At 38.1% G+C, this 20,965-nt stretch overlaps 1 protein-coding gene across 10 annotated transcripts in view; it reads left to right on the forward strand.

Annotated features, from left to right (window-relative positions):
• TNRC6A (trinucleotide repeat containing adaptor 6A) overlaps positions 1 to 20,965 on the forward strand; it is a 164,461-nt gene that overhangs the window by 91,988 nt on the left and 51,508 nt on the right. For 5 of the 10 annotated variants that reach the window (XM_067534175.1, XM_067534169.1, XM_067534170.1 and 2 more), the window contains 2 exons: positions 598 to 645; positions 20,443 to 20,520. In XM_067534175.1, coding sequence (XP_067390276.1) covers positions 20,495 to 20,520 — 26 coding nt within the window. In that variant the 5' untranslated portion in view covers positions 598 to 645; positions 20,443 to 20,494. The remainder of the gene's footprint in view (positions 1 to 597; positions 646 to 20,442; positions 20,521 to 20,965) is intronic. The other 5 variants (XM_067534180.1, XM_067534177.1, XM_067534178.1 and 2 more) reach the window with 2 other exon arrangements.

The following is a 20,965-nucleotide window of genomic DNA, read 5'->3' on the forward strand; positions in this document are numbered from 1 at the left end:
GGACCGGGGGGAGGCGCGGTCTGCTCCCGGCCGGGCCCGGCTCTGCCCCGCGCGCGGGGTTTCGTTGTCCTCCCGAGCCAGACAAGTGTCGGGAAGAACGGAGCGCGGGTTCCTGTCCGCTCAGATGCGCCCGGCGCCTGCCCGGCATGGAGCGGGTCACTCGGGGGCGGTGGGGGGGTTGGTTAATCTCCTGCCCAGGGTCGGATTTTTCACCGCCTGTGTTCCTGTCATTGTCCATCCCCATTCCAGGGTTCAGGTCTCCCTGCCGCAAACCGCTCAGATCCTGCCTCCTGGCTCTTGTACAATTAACACGGCTAAGCACGGTTTTACCTCCTCCCCTTTTCGTGAAACAGACTCATTATTTCAACAAAAGTTTTTGAGGGCGAGTGAGAAAAACGGATTCAGAGAAATTGGTGTCTGTATGTTTTGCTCCATCCCTGTTCTCTCTCCATCCCCAGATAAAACCTACGGACGCCAGTATTCAGAGACCATTGCTTGCTTCTCCCCATGGGGATTAGTGTGTCTTCTAAACCCACTCCAGTTATATTTGTTCTGCTCTTCTGTTGACATGGTAACCAATATCCCTTTCTGTTCCAGAGAATTGGAAGCTAAAGCTACCAAAGAAGTTGCAAGAAAACTAAGTAGGTAAGACATGCATTTGAGTTCACTTCTGTGGTCCCAGGACAGGGGTGGGCCTCGAGTTTGTGTAGCTATTTGTTTTCCTCTTCATGTAGACCAAGTCTGACTTTATCTGGTGCCTTAATTTCATGTTAGTTACTAGGGAAAAAAGTAGCCCTTTAACAGATAGTGAAACCTCTCTGTTGTTTCATTTGAAAATATTTTTTGCAAAGTTAAACTTTACTGAAGTCTGCTGTGCTGCATATACTTGACTATGACAATTGTATGCAGAGTTGTTTGTAGCCATTTTGGTGTCAGGATATTAGAGAGACAAGGTGGGTGAGGTAGTAATTTTTATTGGTCCAACTTCTGTTGGTGAGAGAGAGAAGCGTTCAAGCTTGTGCAAAGCTCTTCTGCGTGAAGTTGGTCCAGTAAAGATATTACCTCACCCAACTTACCTCTCTGACCATAAACCTGTGATTTTTTTAGATAATTATGTAATACTTATATATTGAATTTTATAGTAACTACTGTGTAAATGCAAAATGTGTCCCTTTGCAAGATTTTTTTGCACTGCTTCAGATATCTTGTTTAATATATCTTCCATTTTAAGCTGTTGCCACTAAGAGTGCACAAATGAATGCAGGATTTTTTTTTTTCAATCCTGCCCAGTCAAGTGGCTTTTTGTTGTCAAGGAACTAGCCTTGCCCTTGAATTTAGTGTAAACTGCATTTTACTAGGTAACTATTAGTTCCGTGTGTTCTTCATATCAAGGTGTGAAGGCACTGAATCTGCCATTAATAAGCAATTTTTGTGTCCTCATGTGTTTGAAAACCTGAGGAATGGGAATTCCAGTACCTGCTATTTAGTTTATGGAAATAAAAAGTATATACAAGTAATATATATTTCACTTTTGTGTTCAAGATGTCATTTCTTGCATATGTATTGTTCTGGCATGATGATATTCTTGCAGATTCTTAGAACGTTCTTTGCATTTCTTTCCTTTTCTTGTTTTCTGCCTTTTTTCTTTGGTTTTCCTCTTTCTGTCCCCTATAGATTCAGTTATACCCAAAAGAGGCTTTTGCTAAGGAAGGCTGAATGCTTTAAAATTCAGCCAAAACCTGAGTGTAACTGTTAAAATGCAGTGTTAATTTGTTATTTACTGCATGTAGTTCGCCTTCATGTTTTAGTTTTCAATTTGCTTTTTAGAACAACATTGTGAAAGCTGAAGAGCTTTCTAATTCCTTGGATATACCTCATATTTTGTAATGTATTCAGGAGCTGGCATTTCACATTTCTTGTTAAATATTACTATATTGAGGGAGATTATATTATAAATTGGAAGGTAAGGTACAATTTATGTAAAAGCCTTAAAATAAAGCTAGCATAGTATTTTTACATAAGATATTTCAGGGTCGTTGTCAAATGGAGCCCACTTGAGAGGAATTATTCTAATTTTCAACTCCTAGAATAATTAGTCTGCATACAAAATTAAAACGTATCTAAACAGAGTGAAATTAAGTTTAAATGCTAGTATTGTATTGAAAGAGCACCCAGTACACATTTGATGCTCTGTAGATAATTGCTGAGGCCTGAAGTTTGGATGGTAGAGGAGAAGGGATTACTAGTTTAAAATATTCCGATGTCTGATGTAGAGCCACCAAAATGTGACGGGCCATCAGCGCATTAAGAGAACTTTCTGGCCTTTTGTGGTATGTGGGGATTGAAGAGAGGTGAAAATTAGAAGTTGAACTACGTAAATTGTTTTTTGTCAAGTAAAGTTTAATGCTGCATGATGTGAGAGTATAGAATTCAGTTGTCTGACCACACTGCAATGGCTGTAAGCATTTAAGAGGTTCTAGAGTGGATTTTCAAGTTAGTATTTAAATATCAGTTGTCTTCAGCTGAAGCCTTTAATATTACTCAGCAAATCTGTACTTCAGCCATGAAGGGCGTTTCATCACACACACTGCATACCCTGGATACAAATTAGCATATGGTGCATTTTAACTTTACTTAGTAGGCCAGACAATCATTTCCCTCTTTGCTACGCAAGGTTATTTGCCAAGAGGACTATTTCTTCGCAAAACATTCTTGAATTTCACTGTATAAGATTTGAGTGAACACACTACAGTTTAGCCCACATTAGTTTTTGCTGGCATAGCTTACAGCGGTTTCCCAAACAAAATAAGCTGTATTGGTATGGGTAATGGGTTCAACGGTAGGGCTTTTATCAGTATAAAAATCACTCCCCTATCTGGAGTTATAATATTATCAAATGATTCTACTGTAGACCTGGCCTTAGTAAAAGGTGTTTAATGAGTTGACTCCACAGCATGTTTGAGTCCTATAATTAATTTAAATGGATGCCAAATACGATTTACTTAAGAGTCACAATGAAGTGGTAGGCTTCAACATGAACTAATAGTAAACAAGTTTTAATTAATATGTGTCATGTTGCTGTTTTTATATTGCTACTATTTTACTTATTAGATGTATTTTACTAGCTTTACTTGATCACAACATAATTCTAGCAAGTCTCAATCTAACACACATTCCTTGGTACCAAAATGGTGGTGTATGATGCTTCTATTGTTTTAGATTTCATTTTAAATCAGTATAAAACCTGATTTTCTCTCTCTCCATTTTCTTAAAACTTTATGTGGAAGCATTCATTTTCAGATTGTTGCTCAGTCCTTAGGCAGCGTTTCAATTAAATTCCCGTATGGTGGTTCAAAATTTTCATTTCAATCTATTTCTTTCTTGGGCTTTGGTAAATCACTGAAATGCTCAGTCCCCTCCTCCCTCCAGTCTTTTGGTGGCCAACACACAGTAAATTAATTGATGCTCATAAACGAATACTTGAGATATATTTGTTTTAAAAGCAAACATTCTACATTCTATGGGAGCTCCAGTTCATAATGAGGTCTCTGATATCTCACCTCATTTTGAAGGCATTTTTAGTAAGTTTTCTGTACTGGGAAAGTAATGGTTTGTAAGATCGTAACAGGGATTGCTGATAGTGACTTTGCAAGAAAATAGAGGATAAAAAAAAACTGAATGAAGTGAGGAAGAGAGATGCACAGAGTGGAATCTATGTAGATAAGAAACAGGAGTTGCTGCTGCTTGTCTCTGCCTGCACCCCGAAGATATGGGGAATGGCCAGAAGGGAGGATAAGTGAGGTGGTAAAGGTGTGATAGTTGGGGCTGGGAGAGGAGTACAGTAGAACCTCAGAATTACAAACATCAGAGATATGAACTGACTGGTCAACCACACACCTCATTTGGAACCGGAAGTATGCAATCAGGCCTCAGCAGAGACAAAAAAGAAAAAGAAAAAAGCAAATGCAGTACAATATTGTTTTATGTAAACTACTAAAAAATAAAAGGAAAGCAGCATTTTTCTTCTTCATAGTGAAGTTTCAAAGTTGTATTAAATCATTGTTCAGTTGTAAAATTGAAAGAACAACCATAACATTTTGTTCAGAGTTATGAACATTTCAAAGTTAGGAACAATCGCCATTCCTGCAATGTTGAGAACTCTGGCTTTGTACACACTGACAGCGGCAAATTCACTGTTGTAAGATCAATTTTTCTGGATCAATTGAGCAGCAGTGAAGACATGCTCAGTCGATCCAGAATTCGATCTATTAAAACCACTTCCAAAAAAAGCACAGGGCAATGAAAGATGGCACTCTAAAGGAAAGTTACGAAGTCGACGGGAGTTACACAAGCTACTCTGCGTAGCTTGCATAACTCCCGTTGACTGTCGCTGAATTTTTCCGGCAGTGTAGAGCTGTCCTCTGAGGTTCTACTGGGTAGCGTACTGAGTAGAGAGGAATGAAAAGAAAGCAGTCCAGAAAGGAAATCTTAATTGTTAAATGTCACTCCCATCTGCTTTAAAAATCTCAACATTTCAGTAACTGTTATTCTGTTGTCAATAGTTCTCAGCTTTTTAATACAAATAAGAAATTTAATTTTCTTGTTAAGTAATGCCCATCCAGCAAACACCTGACATGATTGTGGTGGTTGTCCCTATTGGCAAAGCCTCTCTAAATTTAAAAGGCAGTTGTTTAAAAAATTCTTCTTATGTAAAAGTTTCTGATAGGTTTTGTATTTTAACCTGATTCCAGCCAATCTTTTTGGAATGGAACGTTCAGAATGGATGCCTGCACTCCCTATTTCAGGATTTGCCCCCTTACGCTATGTCAGACTTTCCTTAAAGTTCCTCATTAAGACCTATTTCTTGGTTGGAACCTGTGAACTTTTAGTCCTCCATTTTAAAGACATAGTATCTGTTTTAAAACATGGAGCTAATTAGAAGTGCAGTGCCTCTCAACCTCAGGTTGGTTTGTTTATTACTCAGTGTCCATTCTTTTCTTGATATTTTGTCTGTGCAGGCCCTCAGCCTGCAAGCACTTATGCACATACTTAACTTTAAGTATGTGAGAAGTCATATGCAGGTCAACGACCCTGTCTTTTGCAAAAATGATGTCGTTTTTCAATCATTTTAGTTTCACAAGATTGGCCTTCTGAATGCTGTTGGGTTAACACAACAATCAAATATATTGACCTGTGTTGTAACAAGCATTAAGAGAGCTTTCCAGTCATTTGGCCGAGTTCGTGAAGGTCTTATGCTCAGCGTGATGGCATTTCTCGTATTTGTAATGTGATAACTTTTGAAAGCTGCAACTGATCAATTCCAAAATTGCAGGGAATGGTCTCAGCATCAATGGCTAGAACCCTATTGATTTAGAGGAGGAAATGAGGAACACATGGAGCCCTTGCCATCTGTTTAGCACTGCTACAGCTTCAAGCACCTCTGCAATTTTCTGTAGATCAAACAACTGGTTGATGGCACCCATTAACACCTTCCAGCACAATATCCCATCTCTTATCTGCCCATCCTGACAATTTAACATGTTGACATACTGAATGATTTATCTCCCAGACAGATGATAATGGGTGGGGAATGGGGAGCTGCACACAGCCTCTAGTATCAGGGGTGCAGGAAAGGGGCTGCACAGAGCCATTGCTGTGGGGGAAAAATGGGGGACCCAGTCATGGAGGATGGGGGAAATGGTGGATATTGGAGGTGGGGAGATTGCAAGGAGTCTCTGAAATAGAAGTGGATGAGAATGTGGCACTCGGGGAGCTTGTGGGGTGGAATGGAGGAATTCAAGGAGCCTCTGGTGTGTGCAATAAGCTAGGCTCACAGAAGCTATGAAGTGGCTTTACCTCCTAGTGTTAAACTAACTAAGTAGAACTAACATGTTTAAAAATTTCACCTTTTTGCCCATCAACACAAGGCCACTGTGACTGTTCACATTCCTAAAGTTAAATACTGTAACTAAAGTTAAGTGCATAAATGTTAATACAATGGGAGCTTAAATTGTAAGCTCTTGGCCATTGATATTCTTTACAGGCAGGATGACAGTACATTTTTGCTGACGGAAGTTTATTGAAACTTACTGTACCTTGCTGGTCCAGCCTGAATGATAACCATGACTCAGGGAATCAAAATTTGGACTGTCCTGGGTAGTTCTTTTTAATGTAGAGATAAGGATCTCAATTTACAGGCTGCAAAACCTCTCCAAAATGTTTAGTCTTGGGACTAAATACCACACATTAGTATTCCATCATATAAAGCTGTAGTTCATGTTTTGAATTACTCTAATTAGCATATCAATTTGCCGCATGTTTTAATGTTGTGTAAGGGGTTGTTAAACATCACCCATTATTCAGTATGTTCAACACTGACTGCTATATAGTTGAACAAGTAATGTGCAAGAGAACATCATGCAACAGCTGTGTAAATTGTTAATTGGAAGAATACGTCCCTAAAAACTAGAATGGAAGAGTTTAATCTTTGTAAAATTATAAAACTCTTAAGGAGTGAGCACTGGGTAAATAAATGGTTAATTTGAAAGCAGTAGAGTGGTGGACATTGTATATGCCAGATATTCATGGTACCTTACAATTCTTCTAATTTAGGAAATCATCTATTTGGAAAGAGATGTGTTTTATTTCCCCAGTCATGTTGTGGAACTGAGAGTGCAGGTTAAATGACTGGAAATAAATCCGGCAGTATTTTTAACTAGAAACAAGAATTTTATTCTTGGAAACGAAAACAAAAACAAACAAACAAACAAACAAAAGCAAAATTACAGCAAACAATTCACAAAGCACTACATCCCTCCGTCTGTATTTCTAGTCCGAAGATTGCAATCAGAACAACTTCTGGTCCACACTGGTTGCAACCCACATTTTGGTTCTGAGAGAGTGGATTTTTTTAATCCAAATCAGCTATCCCATCGGACCTACTCCAAAGGCATTGTACTAAATCCCCACTCTGAGCCTTAAGATACGTCTACTCAGCAGTGAAAAACCTGCAGCAGTGAATCTCAAAGCCCAGGACAACTGACTCAGGCTGAGGGGCTAAAAATAGCAATGTAGATGTTTAGGCTCAGGCTAGAGCCCATGTTCTGGTGAGGTCTCAGAGCCCAGGCTCTAGCCTGAGCCTGAACGTTTACACTGCTATTTTTAACCTTACAGCCCGAGCCCTGTGGTTGAGTCAGTTGATTCAAGCCCTGAGGCTCATCGCCACATGTCTTTTTATCGCGGTGTGGTCATACCTTTAGACTCTAGCAAATAAGAGCAACATGGTACCATGAGGGCTTTCTCATCCACGTTAGAAAAAATAAATGAAAGGGGGAGCTGACCAAAAAAAGGAAAGACCTTGACAATTAGGTGAATGGCTTAGCCAGTTTTGTTACTTTTAAAAAAGAGTCCTTATGATGCCATGGGTTCTCAATCCCTTCCATTTGGCAGCTTGAGAAGGATGTGAAGGAGCAAAGGGAACCTTCCATTTGCCCTGTTCCAGGAGCTTCAGTTTTAGTACCCTCTCGCAGGCAAAATGATTAACATGGCTACAATGAGCAAAGTTGTTCTCAGACCACAAATAAATGCCTAGATGTCCCTGGAAAGTAAATCTCTCTTGTACTCTTACCAAACTAGGGAAGGAAAAACCTATCCTTTCACATGGACCTACACAGGTGATCCAGTTTTCTTTTTTTTGACTGCAGTAAAATTGCAGTATTCCACAGAGAAAGGATGGTTTTATGATAAAGGCACTGGACTTGGATTTGGGTTCAATTCCTGGATCTCCTACAGACTTTCTGTGTGACCATGAACTAGTGAATTAATTAATGGACTCACTGCCTCAGTTCTTTGTCTGTAAAATGTGGATATTAGTCCCTTATTCACACACGCAGTCTGTCTTGTCTATTTGGATTGTAAATTCTTTAAGGCCGCGACAGCTCTTACTATGTATTTGTATAATGGCTAACCCATTGGGGCCCCAGCCTCCACTGGAACTTCCAGGTGCTATTGTAAAACTAATGCTCCAGAACGGTGGCACATCATGCTGATGTTGCTAGTGTTTATGGAGCACATACTGGCAACTTCTGCATCTCAGAAATGGGAAAGAACAGTGTTTGCTATATGGGCATCACTGGTAGAGGAAGTAAATTTTCAATTTTCTGAGGAGTTATTACATAGAATTAAGTATTTAAAAGCAAAATACAGGAAAGCTAAGTAGTTGATGCTCATTTATTGGATTATTAGCATCTGCATTGAAATGGTATTTATAGGTTTCCTGATTAGCTATAGTTCCCCTCTTACAGCTTTTTTTTTCTTACCAAAAGCTTTATCTTTATTTACATTTATATACAAAGATTGTGTAAGAACACTTATTTATAGCATCTTATGAGTGTTTTAACTCTTTTCACCTGTTGATAAGCAAAATGGCTTGAATTGTCAAAGAATCTTTCAATTTAGGATCACAGTTTTGGGGTTTTTTAAAATCTATTGTGACTTTGTGTTCTACATGGTTCTTGGGGGTTTTTGATCAGGCTATTTTGTTTTTTGTGGGTGTTTGAAGTAATCTGTTTTTAAGCAAAATAAGTTCTTGTAGTACTAAGTTCCTTTTATTTATGAACATGCTTTACATATAAGAAATATCATTTTTGTGCAGAGTGATTGGGAGAATGGCATTTTTGTAGATGAAAGATGCAATTACATTGTATTTCAGAAGTTTAAAATGGAATAAACCCTCCATAAACATTGGAACTTTTGATCAGAATGTGTAAATATAGAATAAATATCCAGAATGTAAGGTCTAAAGAATTTGAGTGATTTGACATAAAAATTTCCAAATGTAGGATTGGATGTAGGTTTTATGTACAGTAGAACTCAGAGTTACGAACACCAGAGTTTTGAGCTGACCAGTCAACCACACACCTCATTTGGAACCAGAAGTATGCAATCAGGCAGCCACAGAGACCAAACAAAACCAAAAAGACACCAAATACCTCATTTTGTTAAACGTAAACTACCAGAAAGAAGGAAAAGTTTTTAAAAAATTGACAAGACAAGGAAACTGGTTTTTCGCTAGTTTCATTTAAATTAAGGTGGTTAAAGACATCATTTTTCTTCTGCATAGTAAAGTTTCAAAGCTGTATTCAGTCAGTGTTCAGTTGTAAACTTTTTAAAGAACAACCATAACATTTTGTTCAGAGTTATGAACATTTCAGAGTTACAAATAACCTCTATTCCTAAAGTGTTTATAACTGAGGCTCTACTGTATATGCTAAATGTCTGTTCCAAGACCTTTTACAGTTAAAGGGTAGTGTAACTTAGATCTGCTTAAAGGGTGATCATCTTAAAAATAGTACTTACACCTGAAAATGTTACATCTACTGTTAAGAATTTTTCCGTTTGCTTTGTAACTAGTCACTAGAAACCTTAGATTAGATTTGAAAGCAGTTGAATATAGTCACTTTCACTTTTTCCCCTTTAGGTTGTGGATGTTTTACATAATAGCGGGGGTGGGGGAGGCGGAGGGAATGACAGTTTCAGAAATGTGATTGCCCAGTCAAAATGTGGCTGAGGACTCAATTGGCCAGTGTAGTTTTTCATTTTCACTTTTTTCTTTACATTAATTAGATTTCAAGTTGACAGCATTATTGTTTTATATGCAAATATCACACCTCTCAGTATCCAATTGTGTTGAGAGGAACAGTGTCCTCAATGATCTGACAGAACTGCAGATCATTGCACAAAGGTGTCAGTAATGTATGAATAGGGTAGTATTAGTGGCACCTGCAGTCAAATTTTGAACCCAAAATTCAGCAGTGCCCTTGGTGTCTGGTCACAGTCTAGAATGAGCTGCTAGTCAGCAGGTGCTGTTAGCTATCTTTCTAACAAAATTAGGCCCCAATTAATCAAATATCTCATTTCTGTAGAATTGTAGAGGTTTTCCATAGAGTTGCAATTAGAATGACTTGTAGAATATGTCCTTAAAATTTTACCTTGCTTCATATTTTTAAATTACTGGACAACATATTAGTGACATTAGGTAAACTGCTATTGTTAACTTTGTGATAGACTCATTTAATATAGGGTATTTTAGCAAAAAGGTAAATTATTTGTAAAATAGGAAGCAATCTACAGAAAGAAACTAGGAAAGCACAAAACATTGTGCAATTAACCTAAAATGCAATATGAAATTTCAATTTATACTTCAGAATATGTTTTTTAGTAACAGTATATCCAGTGTCGTTATCTATTGACATATGTAGACTGATGCATATCCTGTCAGGGTAGTGAACTGATACATATCTTCTTTTCCTAGGAAGTCTAGTTATTAGTAATATAAGGCCACTGAGAGGCTGGCTAGTTGAGTGCCTGGTAGTTAATTGTCATCTCTCCTTCTCTCACTCCTAATCCTGAAATTTCCCCTCAGTTGGGACTAATGGGGCAGTTTTACATTTAATATATGTTTAGCTGCAGCAGACATAATCATAAGGACACACTAGTCAGAGGCATACATTTGTAGCACTTGAATTCGTTCACAATGAATCTAATAAAGTATGTTAGGAGAATTCCATCATAGGTAGAAGACTTCTAAAAGCATCTGTTGGTCATCTGTTAGCAAAAAATCTTTTAAAATGAACTAGCACCACCTTGTGGGATTGATGTGACACTAATTTAGACGTGGCAGTGCTCTTTCTGCTGTCATCTGTTTGACTTGCAAACCCCTAACTTGAACATCTTTTAAACATGGAGGTAATGCTAACATCCTCAAGATATACACGTGGTTAAAATTGAATCTGAAAAAGAATGTTTTTTTCTTTTTAGCATAACCCTTTAGAACAGTGGTTCTCAACCGCTTGTGGCCCAATCAGCACACAGCTGCGGCCCATCCTCAGGTGACTTCTTCAGGGCCATACAGATAGCATATATATTGTGTGGATGCGGGCTACATACCACACAGAGCTGCATATGCAGTCCACAGTCATAAATAGGTTGAGAACCACTGCTTTAGAAGTTTGAGATTGAACTTTCTTAATGCATTTGTCTATCATACATGCAGACTAGTTCGTTATAGAGTTAGGTGAGTGCTGAGTAACTGATGCTGCTAGTAAAATGGTGAGTCATTTGTTCTGAAAAGGAGCAAAACTCTTGAACTGAAGGCAATAAGGACAAATTTTGGGCCAGACAGCCTTCATAGTATCATTTTAAAAAGAATCTCTTGTTAAGTGAGTTCACATGTATTAATGTATTGCCCATTAGAATAGTGACCATTGGTCCCTACAAAGCTGATAGTTCTCACATCAATACTAAAATCAGCAGGGTATAAGGACTGCACTTTTTTCAGTATTTCACTACAAGATAAATATACACACAAAACCTAGTGTCAGGGCTGAGATTTTAATGCTACAACATTCAGAGGTAAGTTTCCCCAATAGCCGTAAATACCTGAATGCTTGATTAAAACGTCAAGCTTAATGTTGCATAACATCTCCTTTTTATATAATAACAGTACTCAGAGCTTCAGAAACATTACCTAGTGAATCCTCATTACATCTCCTGAGGATCATAGGTACATATTCCTATTTTACACACATAAAACTAGAATACAGAGGCTAAAGAGACACTGTCAATTAATTTAGCCTCAAAGTTTTTACATAATCTAACTAGGTCTTTATGAAACTTCAGATTAATGGAAATATTTTCATGAATTAAAATATTGTTTTTTAAAATAATCAAAATGTTGATTTGATATAAACATTCTCCTCCATGTTTGCGACCCAGAAATTAGCATTGTTCTGGTGTGCGAACCAGATAATGAATGTGATTAAACAAAAACTAAAACTGACTAATCTGTTTACATTGTCCAAACTGAGCCATTCTTTTTAGTTGACAGATCTGAGAAACTGTCCTAGATTGAGGTATCAGTAGAGGAGGTTTGGGAACAAGTTTAATTTATCAAAGTAAAAAGTTACCAGAACCAGATGGTATTTACCCAAGAGTTTGAAGGAACTTGAATATGGATTTGCAGAGCCGCTATGTAACCTATTGCTTAAATCAGCCGTTATACCAGATGACTGGAGGAGAGCTAAGGTAGTGCCAATTTTTTTTTAAAGGCTCCAGAGGTGATCCTGACAATTACTGGCTGGTAAACCTAATCTCATACCAAGCAAATTGGCTGAAACTGTAGTAAAGAACAGAATTATCAAACACACAGATAAACAAGTTATGTTGGGGAGGAATCAATACCACTTTTATAAAGGGAAATCATGCCTCGTCAATCTATTAGAATTCTTTGAGGGAGTTCACAAGCGTGTGTACAAGGGTGATCCAGTCAATATAGAATACTTGGACTTTCAGAAAGACTTTGGCAAGGTCCCACACCAAAGGCTCTCAAGCAAAGTAAGCAGTCATGGGATAAGAGGGAAGATCCTCTCATGGATCAGTAACTGGTTAAAAAATAGGAAATAATAGTAGGAATAAATAGTTTTCACAGTGGAGAGAGGTAAATAGCAGGGTCCCCCAAGGAGCTGTACTGGGACCTGTGCTGTTCAATGTATTCATAAATGATCTGAAAAAAGGGATAAACAATGAGGTGGCAAAATATTCAGATGATACACAATTACTCAAGATAGCTAATTTCAAAGCTGACTGCGAAGAGTTAGAAAGGGGTTTCAGTAAGCTGGGTGACTGGGCAACAAAATGGTAGATGAAATTTGATGTTGATCAGTAGACAGTTATTCACATTGGAGAACATAATCCCAGCTACACATACTAAAATAGCTGTTACCACTCAAGAAAGAGATCTCGGAGTCATCGTTTCCCTGAAAACATCCACTCAATGGGCAGTGGCAGTCTGAAAAGCTAACAGTGTTGAGGACCATTAGGGAAAGGGATAGATAAGACCTAAAATATCATAATGCCACTATATAAATCCATAGTATGCCCACATCTTGAATAATGCATGCAGTTCTGATCGTCCCATCTCAAAAAAGATGCATTAGAAATGGAAAAGGTACAAAGGAAGGCAATGAAAATGAACGGGTATAAAACAGCTTCCATATGAGGAGAGAGTGAAAAGATTCAGTTTAGAGAAAAGATGACGAAGAGGAGAGATGATAGAGGTCTGTAAAATCATGAATAACATGGAGAGAAAGTGAATAAGGAAAGTTATTTACTCCTTCACATAACACAAGAACCAGGGGTCACCCAATGACATTACTAGGCAGCAGGCTTAAAACAAATGTAAGGAACTACTTCTTCACACAACACACAGTCAGCCTGTGGAACTTGTTGCCTGGGGATGTTGTACAGGCCTAAAGTATAACTGGATTCAAAATAGAATTAGGTAAATTTATGGAGGACAGGTGTATCAATGGCTGTTAGCTAACTAAAATGGTCAGGGACGCAACCCCATGCTCTGAGTGTCCCTAAGTCTCTGACTGCCAGAAACTGGGACTAGATGACAGGGGATGGATTACTTAATAATTCCTTCTGAAGCATCTGGCACCAGCCATTGTTGGAAAACAGGGTACTGGGCTAGAGGGACCATTGGTCTGACCCAGTATGGCCATTCTTATAGTCTTAATGTAGGGCACAAATTAAATAAAATGAATCGGGCAAAGTAAAGATTGTAACATCCTTTCAGTTGCAATAGCCAAAGGTGGTGGTGGTAGCATAGATAAAAAGGGTATTTGTTTTCAGAAAATGGTTTCTAAATTGATATTCTTTTCAGTTACTTGCCAAAGATCATACAGTGAGTAAATGACACAACTTTGACTAGAATTCAGAAGTCCCTAGATCCTATTCCTGGGTTTAGTCCCCTAAACCCCTCTGCCTCTCACCAAGGGAAACATGTCCTTCTCAGGTGTGGTTTACACTAAAAATTGAGATCGACATAGCTATGTTGCTCAGGGGTGTGAACGCCATAGTTAAACTGACCTAACTCCTAGCTAGATTGATGGAAGAATTATTCTTTCACCCTAGCTTCTGCTGCTTGGGGATTGCCTGCATCTACAGAAAACCCTCTTCTCTCAATGTCGGAAGCATCTACTCTATGGCGCTACAGCGGCCTAGCTGCCAAGTTAAGGTGACCTAACTCCGGAATAGAATTCTTCTGTTGACCTAGCTACCACCTGTCATGGAGGTGGTTTAACTATGGTGATGGGAAGTTTGTCACTGTAGCAAGTGACTGCAGTACAGCAGCACAGCTGTAGCACGTAGTTGTGCTGCTGTAGTGTCTGTAGCGTAGACCTATCCTTTGTTGAACAAAGAGCCAATAATTCTGAATTCTCATTTGTATTTTCTTTTACTTGTATGAACCAGATTTATGTTGAGTGAGGTATCATTAGAGTCCACAAAAATCTGATTGTCCATTTTGGAATTAAATTAACTGCCACACTTATCTGGCACTTCGTGTACTCATAATTATACAGATAGTAGAAGCTTCCTTTTTCTCCTCAAATAGAGTATAGTCATCAAACTTAAAGGGTCCCTCTTGAAAGGAAGATCCATTTTCATTTGGTCTCAGTTGTCTTTTAAGATATGATATTTAAATGGAAGGCCTTTGCTTCAATCTGAAATTTGAATTTGGTATTGCCTGCGTAATTTCATGTTCAGTTGATCTAAATTGAAAAATAAGGTTTGCATTTCAATTAAGACCATTTAACTTTGAACATATTAATTCAATTATGTAGTGGGAAAAGGAAATTCCCAATACATACATGCATTTTAGCGATGTGCAGGTGTGTGGTGGTGAATATAATGGAATTTTGCTTATATATTTCTTTTGAGCATATGAAGCAGAATTAACTACTTTGAGTCCCTATTTTTGTATGCCTTATCTGGAAAGTCAAAGAATACACCTACGATGCTTCTCTGAGCACCTCTGCTATATTAAGTCAGTGGGAGAGGTGTGGTCAGTGAAAGAAACTAGTTCGTTCCTTAGCTTTACATCCTGCTGTTAGTTTCTGTGGCATTTCTTGTTGTACAGTGGAAAGTATCAAAGCTGAAGATGATACTTTGCACACAAAAAACTATATAAATGCTAAGTGCTGTTCAGACGTTACCAACTATTAATGTCTGGAGTCAGCGGATGGGAAACAGTTGTTGTGATAACACTTTCTCATCTTGAGAAGCAGTGTTAAAAATAGTTTGCCATTTATTTTAATGTTGTTGGGTTCTGATTGCATAAGTATTATGTTTCTTCTGTTGATATAGGCTCACACTTAACATGTAGTATATTGCTACAGCAGTGACCTGACGGCCAACAGGATCTCACGTTACAATATTTTTCATAGGCTTTGGCTTCCAAATCAATTCCTTTAAGTAGGTAAGAATAGAGTGTGTAAATTTTGAAGTTTAGGAATTTTAGGATTACTGTGTAGAAAATGAGTGTGGCAAAACATTCTTACTATATTACTGCATTAGTCATCAGTATTCAGGATGAGTTTCAGAGTTGCAGACTAAAATGGTAATGTTATTAGTGTAGGTGCAGCAGGTTTGGAGCCAGGTTGACTAATCTAATTTCATTCACCTTTGTTGTATCTACATTCACACTTGGAATATTTTTGTTTTGAAAACAATATTCAGGATGAAGCTTGCTCTTTAAAATGCATATGCATTTTATTCTGTATTGCTTTCCTAAAACCTGAATGACTTTTTCAAATCAGTGATCTTTGCATTGGTACAATACTAAAAAATTCTGGTACAAAACCATGAGCTGATTAGTGATTTTTCTTAACACTTTATTGAGAGAAACTTGCCAGGATAATACAATATTGTAAATATAGTATGCTATAGGAACAGAAGGGCACATCAAATGAACATCATGCAGTGTTGACTAGTTGATTACATAATGCTTCCTCTACTCCAGGGAGACCTTACAGAAGTAGTATCTGTCTGAACTAAGAATTAGTTAATTTCAGTTTTCTTCTGCTTAAGAAAGTAAAATGTAAATGTATTTCATTGCCTAGCAAAAATAAAAGCCACTGATGGCATCTAGAAGTTAGTTTTCTTAGAATAGACTGACTTCTGACCTGCGTGTTTTCTCCATTAGCTGCCATAGCAACTAGTCTGGGCTGGAAAATAAATACACTGAACCAAGTCCTACTGAATATCAGGGTAAGAGCTTTAGATATAGCCAGAAATGTACAGTGTGCAAGTATAAAGTGATGTACAAATGTAGCTTTAATTTCTACTTTTAACTGCACTGTTTCTACTGCAGCTCTATGGTGGATCATTATCTCCTGCTGTTAGAGCAGCCTAAAAACTGCTGTCATTTAAACTGACCTGTAGCTGTCACAGGAGGCAGAAAATAGACCAGGATCACCGTGAGTTTTCTCAGCCACGCCCCTCTTTTTGTAGCCTCATCCATTTTCCCTGGTATGCTGGTATTGAGGAGTGTGTGAGGCTTATGAATCCATATATCAGCCTTCTGCCGTTGCAGAGGTCATCTTTGCAGCAAGGCAGTCCTCAGGTTAAGCCAGACCTATGACCATATTGTACGGATGGTAAAGTACAGAATGGCCACGCTGCACTCTTATGGTCTAAGGCCTGGTCTACCCTTACCGGCAAATTCGGCAGCAGTTGACGGAAGTAGCTTGAGTATCTTCCATTGACTTCTTAAAGTCTGTTCTACCTCCTGTCTCCACTACGCTGTGCCAACAGGAAATGCATTCCTGTCGACGCAGCATTACTCTTTCCGGGGGTGGATTTATTAAGTCGATCTCCGGATCGATTGAGTGGGTCTTCACTTCCGCTCAGTCCATCCCAAGAAATGGATCTGATGGCGGCGGATTTCCCGCCGTCAGTGAAGACATACCCTAACACAGGACTGGGTCTTGTGCGTGTCAAGTGCAGACAAATATTAGACATGCCTTTGTTTTGAGATCTCTATATATGTTAACCCAGTGCATAGAAGAAGCAAGAGAAAATGCAATAACCTGAGCTGTCTTGTGTAAATAACAATCACTCTGTCTGTCATGCAGAAATAAGTCACTCTGTAAAAAAAATCTTGAATGACAGCAAGATTGCTTGGCCCATGATCAGTATTTTTAAGAGCAAAGATTTTGTATTGCATTGTGCTTCCCTTTGCATTGTACTTCACCCATACTTTTCCAAAGCACTCTAGAGCCCTGTCTCTGCTAGACCATTTTGACATTGCAAGCAATAGTATCCATGTAACACACCACATGTGCTCACAAGTACTTGCAATAGGCGACCTAAAAGTGATAGAGAGGCAGAAGATTGGTGCACAAGAAACTGTTATTCCAAATGTAAGGGGGTATTATGGAAGAAGGAATAAGGAGTGAGGGGGGTGCAGGATGAAGTGAGAGCAAAGTTGCAAACCAGTGAAGTTCAGGGCCTTGAAGATGAGGATAGGAGAGAACATTCTCATGAAGCAACTTGAAGGTGACAATGATGGTGGCACATTCAACATCAAAAAGAAAGCAGTTTGTCTTCTAGTAGCTTTATTAATTAATCCTCATATTCCAGAAGTGATTTGGTCATAATAAGGTCCCAGTTATGCTAGGAGCTATACACAGAGGTACACATGGTTTCTGCTCCAAAGAACTTATGTTCTGTGGAGACAAACAAATTAAAAAGAATGGGAAGGGAGGGGAAATTATCAAATATTTATATTTGGTACATTTTTTTTTAGGTTTGAAAGTACATAAATCCTGTCCTGGCTCTTCTCTCTTCTAATCTGGGTAAAATGATATTTTTACCTTCTAGATTCAATACATCAGTTGATGTTTAGGTCAGCCCACAAAGAGAGATCATATTGTATTTAGGACAAAGTTAATAGAGACTCAGGTTCTTATATGTCCTGTAAGTATTCTGAGGTCTTGGAATTTTCCTTTCTTTTTCAGTGCTGTGGAAACATACTACCATGCCAAGATCTTACAAGCAATGAAGTTAAAAGGTCATTGTTGTGGCATTGTCCCATGTTGGAGGAGAGTTGTTTTAAAGTTCAGGTTGGCCTTCTGCCCCAGCTTTGAGATTTTTCAGCAAGATATCGGGAGCTGGGACTCAAATGAGCAGCAACAATGGTGGTGTTGGCTTTCTCAAAAAAGCTGGAACTTTCTGCAGGATACTTGAACGTAACAGTTCTCTGTCAAGTAGAGGTACCCACAAAGAGAGGCTGCTGTTTGGTTTTTTACTTATTTGGACACCACCTAAACTAACAGGCAGCCAGCATGGGAGCCACTGTTCTGTCTGTTGAAAAGCTAGCAAGTATATTGATGTGAATTGCCACGAAAGCTGAAACTGTTCAATACTCTCAGGAGTAGAAATAGATTGAAAGCATATGTGGCTCTTTCCTATAAAACAGTGAAATCTGCCCCCACTTTAAGCCCTGTATCGACACTGAAGCAGGCTCTTGGTGTATTTCTAAATTACGCAAGTTAGTCTTATCAGTAGTTTTTATAGGAATTTGTTAGTTATCTGATTTTTCTGTTTATCGCTCTTTTTGTATTTGCATAGTAAAAATGCAGTAAGTAGTCTTACCTTTTATTTAAGATTTAAAAAAATTCTTGTTTTGCTGTTGGAAACCCCAGTTTCATAGTTGTATATAGGACTGAGCATTTGAGCAATCCAAAAATAATTGGTCAATTTGCTGGTCAAACATTGGTCAAATATATCAAAAGTGATTAAATGTTTTAAAGTATGAATTTATTAGAACAGTAACAATAGTAACAGAAAGGAGTAAGACTTTATGGTCTCCACTAGGCTTAGCTTTTAGATACTTATACCTAATTACAAAAAACAAGTTACTTAACTGAGTTATTTTAACTCAGAAAAATGTGAAACACAATGAAATGGAGTTCTGAACAAATGAAAGAATTATTACCATTTTTAGCAGTGTTAAGTTGGCATTTAAATTTGAACATTATTCAAGACTGAACAGTTACAAAAGAAAAGAAAAATGAAATAAACACATAGCAACTATAAAAGTCATTTTTAAATGCACTTATGCTAGGTAGGCAGCTGGCCAACTCTTCAAGCATCTTGCTTTTCATTATCTTTATTGACTTCATCTGGTTCATCTGTATCTTTTGTCATTATTTTAACGTGCTTTGTAAACTGCAATGTACATTGATGGCCTGGTATACAAACAAAGACATACATACATACATAGAATGTTTGTTCTAGAAAATTCCAGCCAATCAAGATGCTCATCTTTCAATTAGTTCACCTTTTCCCCAACATGTGACATTAGCATGTAAAGTAAGAGATCAAGACGTTTAAGTAAGATTGCTAACAGTTGGCACCATGATGCAATCAAAAATGTAGACCTCCACCTATCTCAAGGCATTCTTGCTGGAATAATTGACCATGGCCAAATTGATGGTCAGTTGACATTATTTGGCTGGTCAGTTGACCAGTTTGCCAAGCCTAATTATATGTAACTTCGCTGCCAAAGAAAAACTGTCATTATAGACAGCAGCCAAGCAGACTTTGTCTTCACGTCGTTGAAATGGTCTAACTGGGAGAGCACACGTCTTCATTAAAAGGCCTGGTTTTTTTCCCCTCAGTGCTTTTAAATAGACCAAGATGTCTTATGTGGTGAGTAAAGCTGAATTTGAGTCTACACATGAAAGAAATGGGATTAATTTTAGCAAAGTAGCATTAGCTAATCAGTAAGCTTGTAATAAAAGTACCTTCTTTTCCCTCACTCCTTCATGCCCTCTACCCCCTCAAAAAAACCAATTAAGAATTAAAATAGCTATTTAACTCTCCATTCTGCTTTTCTGCTAGATGAATAGCGTGGTTAATACTTATACAGTGCTCTACACATTCAAAGGTTGGACTTGAAAAAATATGCTAGACCCACTAGCAAGGAGGTAATATAAAAATGGAGAAGAGCCAACAGCCTTGTACAGGTCTAGCTGCTCCAGTGCATCAGCGGCTGCTCATAATTTTCCAAAGCAGTAGGAGAGTGGAACGAACATGGAGTCTAATTAGTTTCACTGCCCACAGAGTTTTATGTAGCAGCCCTGGCCACCTCTTGTTAATTTAACTTCTGCTGCTTGAAAATTTTAGGAGTGGCAAAGAGAGTGGATCAGTTGGCCTACAGATTCAGGAAAATAACACTGCATCACATTTGAAAGGTTATCTAAATATTAAGGACCTCATTTTAAAAATACTGAATTCTGCAAAAATTAAAGGATTAGGTATCTTCTCTCACTCTGGGAAACTGCCCACTCACCAATAGTAAGTAGGTAAGTGGATTTGTCAAGCCCCATTCAAAGCATTATACAAACAGAGGAAATTAAGACAGAGGGTGAATGTCTTGACCATGGCAACAGAACAAACTTGAAACAAAGTCAGGGTTAGGATTCAGGACTTTCAATTGTGTGTGGTGCTTTAGACAACACTACCTATGCAAGATGACTAGAAGAAAACTTTAAAATTCTTACTTGTAATCTTGCCTCACCTCCTATCTAGAAAGTGTTACTGGGATGAGAATCCAAGTCAGTGGAACTGGAAACGTTTTCAGATGCTGAAGTGGCAGTGCAGTGTCTTGTGAGTGGGCTTTCTAAACTTCCCTAATATAGAATAGTTTTATTTTATTTGTTTATTTTATGTATGTCGTCATTATGATGTAGAATTTTGAAGTAATTCGTTCTAATAAGCCTCCAGTAAATCTCTCTTGGGGCAAGTGTGACGGTAACATGTTCCTTATCTGCAGGTGGGTCATTGGACAGCAATTGTCACTTTTTTTTGTTGTTAGGTTTATCTAGTGCTTTTCAAAGTTCTCTTGGTAGGTTTTTTGTTTGGGGGGGGGGGGGTTTTTGTTTGTTTGTTTGTTTGTTTTTTTTAAATGGGAGCAGTCTTGATTATAGTAGTATTGCTGAAGAGAAGCAAATTCTTGCTGCCTGGGATATCTAACTCAGAGTCACAAGAACATTCCAGACTATCATGGATTTGTTGCACTCTTAATTTATATTGACTTTCTCTTCTGCCTACT

This window comes from Emydura macquarii, unplaced genomic scaffold, assembly GCF_026122565.2.
Source record: "Emydura macquarii macquarii isolate MOO-44397 ecotype Brisbane River unplaced genomic scaffold, CSIRO-AGI_Emac_v2 contig_3390, whole genome shotgun sequence".
NCBI lineage: Eukaryota > Metazoa > Chordata > Testudines > Chelidae > Emydura > Emydura macquarii.